Source organism: Orussus abietinus, unplaced genomic scaffold (genome assembly GCF_000612105.2).
Source record: "Orussus abietinus isolate OABI.00-Male unplaced genomic scaffold, Oabi_2.0 scaffold3, whole genome shotgun sequence".
In the NCBI taxonomy this organism is placed as follows: domain Eukaryota; kingdom Metazoa; phylum Arthropoda; class Insecta; order Hymenoptera; family Orussidae; genus Orussus; species Orussus abietinus.
The window spans coordinates 2,375,649-2,385,893 of record NW_019395984.1 but is presented as its reverse complement, the minus strand read 5'-3'; the positions used below and the strand labels follow the sequence as shown (position 1 = coordinate 2,385,893).

At 39.7% G+C, this 10,245-nt stretch overlaps 1 protein-coding gene across 1 annotated transcript; it reads left to right on the top strand.

Moving 5' to 3' along the window:
- Positions 1-255: 255 nt before the first annotated feature.
- LOC105699243 (breast cancer type 2 susceptibility protein homolog) lies at positions 256-9,714 on the top strand. The gene is made up of 15 exons (XM_023433920.1): positions 256-452; positions 632-752; positions 829-928; positions 1,039-5,346; positions 5,470-5,616; positions 5,702-5,790; positions 5,869-6,102; positions 6,234-6,384; positions 6,459-6,671; positions 6,748-6,958; positions 7,034-7,224; positions 7,308-7,567; positions 7,969-8,152; positions 8,278-8,556; positions 8,923-9,714. Exons 1-15 carry the CDS (start codon positions 281-283, stop codon positions 9,271-9,273), a joined length of 7,011 nt encoding a protein of 2,336 aa, XP_023289688.1. The 5' UTR covers positions 256-280; the 3' UTR covers positions 9,274-9,714.
- The last annotated feature ends 531 nt before the right edge of the window (positions 9,715-10,245 follow it).

Here is a 10,245-nt window from a genome sequence, read left to right as displayed (position 1 = left end):
TTTCAGGTTACTCCGCAGAATGAAAAAATTCCTAGAGAAGCGCAGAAAGACAGGGATATTTGACGCTATAAAATTAGTACGTTAGTTAATACATAGTGGCACTGTAATCAATACGCCATCTTTATGTTCTTTATGGCCATGGTGAGCTTCAAGGGCCGACATAAAATTTAAGCTTCTACAGAAATTTCTGCATTTTGATATCGGCGGGTATTTTGAATTACGCTTTTGCGCCTGTCAGGGCGAAGTGGATCGAAACGGGAAGCTGTTTCATCTCGGAGACATGAGCCACTTTCGCCAAGATAAATGTCACGTGTACATAAAAATGAGTGTAGATGCGGAGTCGGGGAGTTTAAATTTCAAGAACCGCGACAAGACGGACCGAGAAAGCGAGGATAAGCTCAAAGAAGAGGATTGCACAAATTACGTAGAAAGTTCTGAGGAGTTATTTTCAGGTGATTGAAAATATTTAAGCGCTTGATGCTTTTTCTCGTTGCTTTGTCCGACCCCTCTAGAAGATTCAAATTTCTGTGGCGGAAATGATTATTTACAGGCATTTCGTATAGGTTATATTTATTTTTTCGTTCTGTGTTTTGCAGTTACACTATTCTACAGTATGATGTTTTAATTGCAGATGAAGCTGATGCAGCAAGTGATGCACGCTGTAGTCCCATTATTTATGGAGCGACCGATGATGAATCTACGATAGTAAATTCATTCCGTACACCTGTACAATGTTCTAAGTTGCGAGAAACGTAAGAGCAACTTTGCTTTGATTCTTGATAATCGTGGCGATTTATATAATTTTTTAATTGGATATTCTTTTAATAGGACACCTGACGGAGCAAGCATCCCGACTGTACCGTTAAGCTTAGTGCCTTTTCTGTCAAAGGTTAACGAGTCCTGGACAAGTGATTTGGAAACTCCACAGGTAAATGTCAATTTTAAAAATTAGTTTTGTAGCGTAAGTATTAGTTGACTATGCGCAGAGTATATGTTCTCCGATAAGTTTTTTTTTATTTTGGATTGATTTTATTATAGGCTGAAAAAACAACTTGTATCAGGCCGTCTACTCCCTTATCATCTGTTAAAAATGTCAGTCCCGTGATAGTGCCCACTTCGCCGGTATTTAATACCACTAGAGTTCGACGTCGTACCAAACGTCGAATATTTAAAACACCTTCCGGTACAAATTTAACTAGTACACCTAAAACTGGTGAATGTAGCACTGACATTTCCACTGATTCAGGGGCAAATATTAAACCAAGTAGGAATGAAGATCTGGTTATTGCCAGAGAGGATAAGACTGAATTTATCAATACCAGGGTGAATCTAGACGAAAATACTGCTAAGTCTGAAAGCAATAAACTGGACACAGAAATATGCCTTAGAAATTCGCCAGATTATTTAGGTCATATTAAAGGTAAAACTGCACATGCAGCTTCATCTAGCAATGCTACTGATTTTGAAGCCTTTTTTCAAAGTGTATCGCTTACCAATATCGATAAGAATTCCTCACTTTATACTAATGAGATTACTACTGACGTCGATAGTAGAGAAAGAAAAGTAAACTCGGACACTGTAATAAACATTGAAAATTTAGGGAGAAAGACTAATGACAAACTTCTCAACACACTTTCCACACATGATAAAAAAAGTTTATCTGAAAGAGTGAGAGAAATTAAAAATGTTAAGAAACACAGGAGGAAAATATCTGAAATAGTATGTGCAAACGTTCCAGTAGAAGAATTTACTCGGGGTGTTATGGAGTTAGAAAGAGCTGCAAGCTTTTCAGCACCCGTTAAGAGGAAGTCTTTTTCGTTAGATCAGCAGTCAGACTTTATGTCTTTTTCAAAACTCTGTGATTCAAGTAGTGTAAAAAGTCCTGAGGAAACTAAGGAGAGAATAAATTCTTGTGAACAAATGTGCAGTTCCAAAGGTAAAATGTCAGAGAAGACCGAAGCATTAATTAATGTGAGACGTGTGTCTCAAGGTACTTTGCATAGGCTAACTCCTGCTCCGGGTGATCTTTCAAATACTTTGAACAGTTCAGGTATTTCTGAGGTATTATCAAAAAATACAACAGCTTCGTTGTCTCTTGAGGAAGACAATGAACAAGTAGAAGATATTTTTAAGGATGATTGTATAGACTCAGAAATGGTGAACGTAGGTGAAATGGTGATGGCGATAGCTGAAGATATCGAAGACTTTAGTCAGTGGGTTTACAAGCCAAAAGATGCTTTCGAAGTGGCTCACAATCTTGACTCCAATAAGCAGCAAAATGTGGGGAAGATGCAGAGTGGATTTTCAACTGCAAGTGGAAAAAACCTTTTCGTCAGTGAAACTCTTCTTCAAACCGCTGAAAAATTGTACAAGGAAGTTAGCGAAGAATGTATTGAAAAAGAGTCCAATTTGGATAAGCAGAGTCTAGCAACGGAATCAACGTTAAAAAGAAAATTTGAAAACTGTTCTGAACAATCTGAGAAAAATGAGATGGGAGCAGCAGAGACAATCGAGCAGTCCGTGAAGAAAATTAAATCCAATTCAGGAAGCGAAGAAGATTCTACTTTACGTAGAAGAACATCAATCGATCAACTGTCGGGAAAGGAGCTTCACGATGATGTTTTCGCTGGAAACGAAGAAGTGATTTTGCAATCATCACAGCTTTTTCACGGATTTTCTTATAAAGATCTCGAGACGAGCTCAACGTTTGCAGAAAAGATGAAAATAATCCTGTGGCAGAAATTCAAGTCAACGGAAGCTATTGAAGAACATCAAATTCCTTCAGAGTGTGACATTAGAAATTCATCTGAAATTATTATCAAAAAGTCTCGATCGGTGCCTTCTATTGTCACTGAAAAACGCGATTTGACGAGTGCAGGAGAGAAAAAAAATTCACCAAGTTCGAGTGCACATTTGCACAGAATAACCAGCTGGCCTCTGATAAAAAGCAGTTCAAAAAATAGCATTAGAAAATACAATCTCAGAAATTCGTCAAGAAAGAGAAATTGTAATGAAACAATAGCGTCATTAAATTGTACAAATCGTTTGAATGAAAGTGCCTTACTTAATGCAGCTTGCAATTCATTTGTTGGGGAAAATAATTTGCAGACTTCAATGGAAGGTTTTTGTGGATTCTCTCAAGAAGAAATAGACAAAAGCGCATTTTATGCAGTAAAACATCAATTGATGCTGCATAAAAATTCCAAGGTACTAGAGAAAAAATTATTGACTTGTGAAAATGTTCAAGAAAAGGGGAAAAATGCTTTTCATGAATTTTCGACCGCTATTGAAGAACGTCCCTCGGCAGAAAAATTAGTAACAAATCAGGTCGAAGATCCCGGTATTACAAATAAAACACACGAAACAAATAATTTTTCTACTCCCTTTAGAAATTTAGAAGCTAAAGAAACAGGGCTGAGGTTTGGATTTACTACTGCTAGTGGGAAGCCAGTAAATATTTCCAAAGATGCCCTGGCAAAAGCAGAGAAATTATTCGTTGATCAGATTAATGATTTCGATATTGCTAATAATGACTCGCCGTTAAGAAAATCGAACCCATCAACGTCTTATAAAGATTCAAATAAAGAAAATGTTTTATCATCGTCTGAATTTTTTACTGCCAGTGGGAAGCCTGTAAATATATCCAAAGAAGCTCTGTTAAAAGCGAAGACATTAATTGCCGATCCGTTAGATGATTTTGAAATTGTCAATAATGATTCGCCTTCAAAAAAGACAGATACATCTACGTCTTTTAAGGAATCAAATAAAAATGATATTTTCCCATATTCTGGATTTTCTACCGCTAGTGGAAAACCTGTAAATATTTCCAAAGAAGCTCTGTCAAAAGCGAAGACATTATTTGCCGATCCGCTAGATGATTTTGAGATTGCCAGTAATGATTCGCCTTCGAAAAAGACAGATACATTTACGTCTTTTAAGGAATCAAATAAAAAGGATAATTTCCCATCTGTCGGATTTTCTACCGCTAGTGGAAAACCTGTAAATATTTCCAAAGAAGCTCTGTCAAAAGCGAAGACATTATTTGCTGATCCGCTAGATGATTTTCAGATTGCCAATAATGATTCGCCTTCAAAAAAGACAGATACATCTACGTCTTTTAAGGAATCAAATAAAAAGGGTAATTTCCCATCTGTCGGATTTTCTACCGCTAGTGGAAAACCTGTAAATATTTCCAAAGAAGCTCTGTCAAAAGCGAAGACATTATTTGCCGATCCGCTAGATGATTTCGAGATTGCCAATAATGATTCGCCTTCAAAAAAGTCAGCTGCATCTACGTCTTCTAAGGAATCAAATAAGGATATTTTCCCATCTTCTGGATTTTACACGGCTAGTGGAAAATCGGTAGGTGTCTCAAAAGAAGCCTTGCTCAAAGCAAAGGCACTCTTCTCCGAACAATCGGAGGAATCAGCTGTTCAAATTAATTGCGAAACTATCGATCAAAAGTCAAAACATCCATCCGGATTATCGAGGTCGGACGAGATTTCTCCGAAGATTAGTGTTTTATCATCAAACGGAAAGGAAGAAACCCCGAATACTTTCGATCCAACTCGAGCCAAGGTTTCTTCGAAGATTACTCCAAAATTCGGAAATCAGAAATGTTCTTCAGGTTTCAAACCAGTGATGAAAAGGAAAGTCGAGGAGATCGACGATGACACTCCTTGCAGCAGGTTTCCCTCAAAGTGCAAAAAGGCTCGAGTGAATAACGATCTTCAGGCCAAAAAGTTGTTCTTCGAAAATACCGACAGCGACGATGAGCGGAAAATCGAGAACGAGAAGAATCTTCAAAAACGCTCGGTAGACGTTCCAGCGGAAATTTCAACATCCGAAGAAATCGTCGCCAGTACGGCTGCTCTTCTTGAAGACGAAGAAATGTCGAATGATTCCTGGTCCGCGAGATTTCAGAAAATCAACGACGAAGACGTGGAAACGGCTGAAAATAATTACAAACTTCCCGGAGAAGGAAACGCCGGAGCAGAAACCGAAACGCCACCGAGTCCTGTCCTGCGAACTCGAAATAAATTCCCCTCGCGAACGAGGAATAGTAATAAATTGATAAGTAAGCGAAAGGGCGACGCCGTTAAGAATTTTTTAGTCCCTGATAAAAGGACACCGATTTCGGGGGACTCCAGTCTTCGAGCTGGCGAAAGAAACAGTGCCTTGAAATCAACGAGTTCAGTCTCTGAGGATCCCAAATCGATTTTGGACGATGGCTTTAGTGTGCTGTTTTCGGAAAACATTCTGGATGACTCTCAGACCATGGAAGCGAGGAAGATAGAAGAGCTGGTGAACAATGTGGAAAAGCGACTGGCCGCTGCAGCGGAGCAGGTGAATGGCCTTCAATTTTTCCCTTTCTCAAGATTAACTTCCCTTCCGATTTTGTTTGTATTTTTTTTTATCACGCTACATTATTAGAAAACACTTGTGTGTATTAAATAATTTGGGTATCAGGAGGAAGAAATCCGCAGGAAAAAGACGATCAAGCCAAAACCGCTGAAAGGCATTCTGTTGCGAACCAGAGAGTCACATTTTCAAAATCGAATATCCCTGAGAAAATTCGCCGCGGGATTTGCGCCCGAAATTTGTACTCTCCAAGAGGTAATATTGACAATTGAGAAGAAAGTTATTTTATAAAATATCGTGCTACTTATACGGTTAATTCGGTTTTTTATCGAAAATGTAGCTCAAGGATCGACAAGTCGGTAACGAAGTTTTGAGGATAACGTCAACCACTGCAGGCTCCTTCAAATTTCGCTGTACCGAGTTTTACGGGTGAGGCATGCACTTTATTTATTGCAATCGTTTCATCTGGGACTGGTTTGTACGTTTGATAAAAATATATTCAACCAGCGATGGGGTCGTCCGAGGGAACGTCTATGGCATTAAAATGCCGGACGGTGGTCGCTTAATTTTGGACGAAAAGGATCGCGCTGGGGTTTCCGAATTTGCCAGGTCCTTCCTGGCAAGTCCCAATGTGGATCCGGCTTTAATTCCCCCGGGATGGATTGAAAATCACTATAGATGGATCGTCTGGAAATTAGCATCCATGGACCGGACGAAACTCGGTAAAGTCCGAACGACAAGGTACTATGCTTGGCTTAGAATCTCAAGAAGTAAAATAATAAATAGAGCATTAAAAAAAAATAGAGAGATTATTTCGCCAAGATGGAATCCTAAAAATTAGTGTTTTATATCTTCGATCGAAATTTCGACAGAATGCTGACGCCTGATCGCGTAATGGCGGAATTAAAATACCGATACGATCGAGAAGTCGACGGAGCCCAGAGGCCGGCTCTTAGAAGGATACTTGAAAAGGACGATCCTCCAAACAGGAGAATGGTCCTTTGCGTGGCAAATATATCCGAGGTAACCGAGAAGAGATTTAAAAAATTGAAAACATGTATTTTTCGCCTTATACATTTTCCTTTTCTTTTTAATAGTTAACATACAGTAGGGATAAAGAAAAGAATCTGAACGTAATGTCATCGTGGAAGTGGAAAGTTGAATTGACAGATGGCTGGTACAGTATCCCAGCATCCATTGACATTGCTATGTCAAGTCATATCTCTAGAGGAAGAGTCCAAGAAGGCACGAAAATCGTCACTTGCGGGGCTGAACTGCTAAACTGCGATCAGGGCTGTTTTCCGCTAGAAGTGAGCTTCTAGAAAATTGTTCAATTTTAAGATTTTGTTACTTGCGGGAATTTAATTTTGGAAAATATTTAACCAGATCCCTGGCGACGTGCAATTGAAAATCCACACGAATTCCACTCGCCGGGCGAGGTGGTTCGCGAAGTTGGGGTACCAGACTTGTCCAAGACCAATTCCAATTGCTTTGAAAGACGTCGATCCTATCGGTGGAGCGATTTGCAAAATATTCTTTATCGTTGCCAGGAAGTACCCCGTCTTGTATAAAGAGAGACTGGCGGATGGACGCAACAGTAAGTTCAATTAAAAAATCAAGGACCGATTACTTCGTGTGTAGAAAGAGTAACTATATTTATTATTTAATTCAGTATTTCGGAACGCTAAGAGCGAAGAAAAGGCCGCCATTGCGTACGAAAGGGAGTGCCAGACAAAAGCGGAGTTGATATACAATCAAGCCGAGAAGGAAATGGGAGCTTACAAAAAACCCAATTCCTCTGAGGAGGATAGTACGGAACTTGTCGATCGACGTGGACGAAAGTCGCACGATTTCTCTAACGAGGTATTGACAAGGAAATATCAGAAAGAGGGACGTGGAGTAAAAAATTGGGGCGTTTTTGAGGACATTTCGCCGACCTGTTTTAGGAGAATCTTACCGCCAGTCAAAGAAAAAAAATCCTGGAGCTTCAAAGGATCGAAGAAGAAAAGTTCAAGTACAACTTGGAGTCGAAAATGAAGCAGGATCTTCCTCCACCTAGACAAGTTTCCCCCGTTCTCAAAATTCGCGTATTTGCTGACGGTAAGACTGCGATTTTGACGATTTGGTCTTCCAACGAAGAAGTCGAAGACATCGTCCAGGAGGGAAATCGAATCTCGGTGCACAATTTAACTGCCTCTGGAAAGCGGTGAGTGTATTATTAACTCTGGTTCCATTATTTTATTACTCTTCCATTGATGAAGGCTGATCGAAACGGTGAGTATGATCAATGTCCCAATGTTCCTCACTCCGAAAGGTCTCTGAATAGAAGTGAGTCATTTAAGGTGGCTCGAAAGCTAAGTAATTCCTCCGGGGCTATAAATCCCTTCTCTAAAAGCCGGCGATCTCACATGACTAAGTCTCATTGTGCCCTGATATCTAATCTCGACTTTACGCTGTGACTGAAATTCAAATAACTCTTAAATTCCTTAAACAGCCATTCCTGGCTTTCGTAAACACGCGATAAAATCGCGAGTGTTCTCAATATTTTTATCAAGCCGAAGGCGAAAAATCTGAATATCTTATGATGTCAAATATAAACAATTTCAGAGCCGGAGAATTGCAACTTAGCGCGGGTCGTCAGGCGATATTTAATCGCGAATCCTCTCAAGGCGTTTCCTATCCGATAAGGACTTTCACTCCGTTAAAAGATATCGGTATGCTTGGATTTAATCCTGCTTTTGGAGAATTCGACACAGTTGGAATTGTTTCCTCGACCGGTGCCGCTCCCCACGTGAGTTCTAGAAAAATAAATAGGAAAAACGAATGCAGAGTGCATTCCTCATTCTGCAAAAATTATGGAATTATTTGAATACCTTGTACATGTTTATTTGCAATTTTTTTTTTTTCTTTTCTAAGGGCATGAGAAATTTTGAAATCGCCAATCTTGCATATCTTGACGACGACGGATCTTCGGCCTTTTTATCGGTACTTTTCTGGCAAGGAATAGCTTCCTATGACTATACCGACATCCTTGTGGCAGGATCGATTGTTTCTTGCAGCAATCTCGAATGGCGCCGACAATCCACGTCTTGGGGCATTCCCATGGCTTATTGTACAGAACGTACCGTAATTACTCGAAATCCTCGACAAAGTCATCTTCGACACGTTTTGTACAGCTTTAGCTTACGAGTCAAGGTTGGTCGAATTTGTTTATTTTATCGTCAAGTGTGTAAAATTATTCGTGATATTATCCCTCTGTCGCAAGACTCTTTACTTTTGATAAAGAATTATTGTCCGAGCCTCGTTACGGCTGTAATGTTGGGAAAATAATCTAACGACGGTCCTGGGAAGCATTATTGTCTTTTCATTTCGTCACTAATTCGCCAATTAACATTATCAACGGATCATCTTCACTGCGGTGGTGAAACTTTATGAGCATGGGAAAATAAAGTAATTCAAGAAGAAGGCGGTGAATCTTTACATATACAGAGGAGAAAGAAAGAAGAGTTAAATGCTTGCTACGACATGGAGTTATTAGTTTATATTTTATAATTTTAACAGGATCCCGTGTCTTACGCTGCTCAAAGTGCGGACGAGATTGCAGCGGAAATTGTTAAGAGATCTGCGAAAACCAGCCAAGGAACTCCTGGAAAATCTTTGGACAGTCCTTCGTTTATCAGTCCTTATGTAACAGTGAATACGCCAAATGTATCAGGGAAAAGTCCTATCGATTTAATTTCGCCAAACGACTCCCTTAGACCATCCGTCCAAAAACGTATGGAGAAGCTCCAGCGATATGGAGAACCCCCGGAATTATCGCCAATTGTTATTAAAAATAGCTCTAAGAAGGTCAACCAAGAGTTCCGGTCTCCCTTCCGGACGCCAGAAAGAAATTCTGATACGTCGAATTAATTTGATAAGAGGGTTTTAACGACGAAGAAAATTCTAAAAAGAAAAAAAACGGTTCTTTGTACAGTAAAGAATCAGCTGTAACGAATTGCCAGGGTGCTTAGCATTAACGTAATACGTGATATGAGAATATGGATTTTCTGCGTCACGGTCCCAGTTATTTTTACAGCCTATTTTTACCGTTCCGTTGGTCACCGACATTATTCGTATTTCCGAGAGCCGTGTATCTTAAATATCACAAAACGAAGGCATGAGGTTTTCCAAAATTTATTCCTCACATATTCCAGAGAAAGGGAACTCGTTAAATATCTATGTACTATATTGGTAACGGTATACAGTTACTTGTTGCGCTACCTCATTACGTGTATAAAGGTAGAGTTAAGTGTAAAAATTGTTTGATGTTAATTTATGAATACGTGAAGTTACTACGGAGTTTACATGAATAAAGGTGCATTTATTAACGATTATTTGGCTGGGAATAATTCTTTTATTTGTCGACAGGTACATTCGGCGGGTTGTTAATTGAATGAAACTGGAAATCCCTGCTGGATAATTTCGTTTTCCAGGGTTGACTTAATTTACGAGACGGACTTTTCCTTAAGCTGCGGTTTATGAGCGCAATGGTACCTTCTAGGGTCCTGGATTACAAAGGAGCAGGTCATTCTTAAGGATATTAGACGTTAAAATTAGTCCGAGCGGCCGGTGCAGAGCTATTTATCGCAGTTAATACCCTAATTCCCGAGTGTTCTGTTAAACTACCTTCTCAGGAGGCCCCCGGAAACGCCATTGTTGGCGGGGCCATAAACGGGTAAAGGGAAACTGGCTAATCCCGGGTTTACGGGCTGAGAGCAATAATCGACGAGCGAACAAGACCCTACTAGGTAAATGACTCCTTTAGACACTTTTGTCAATGGCCATTTGTAATATTCCAACTGTACCGGTGGCGAGTCTACCTCCCGAATTATTTTCCAACTA

Coding starts and splice junctions, on each gene's coding strand:
- LOC105699243 (XM_023433920.1), top strand. CDS start 281: ATGAGCCACTTTCGCCAAGATAAATGTCACGTGTACATAAAAATGAGT. Junction 5,347..5,469: donor TGGCCGCTGCAGCGGAGCAG/GTGAATGGCCTT, acceptor TTTGGGTATCAG/GAGGAAGAAATCCGCAGGAA. Junction 6,385..6,458: donor GCGTGGCAAATATATCCGAG/GTAACCGAGAAG, acceptor TCTTTTTAATAG/TTAACATACAGTAGGGATAA.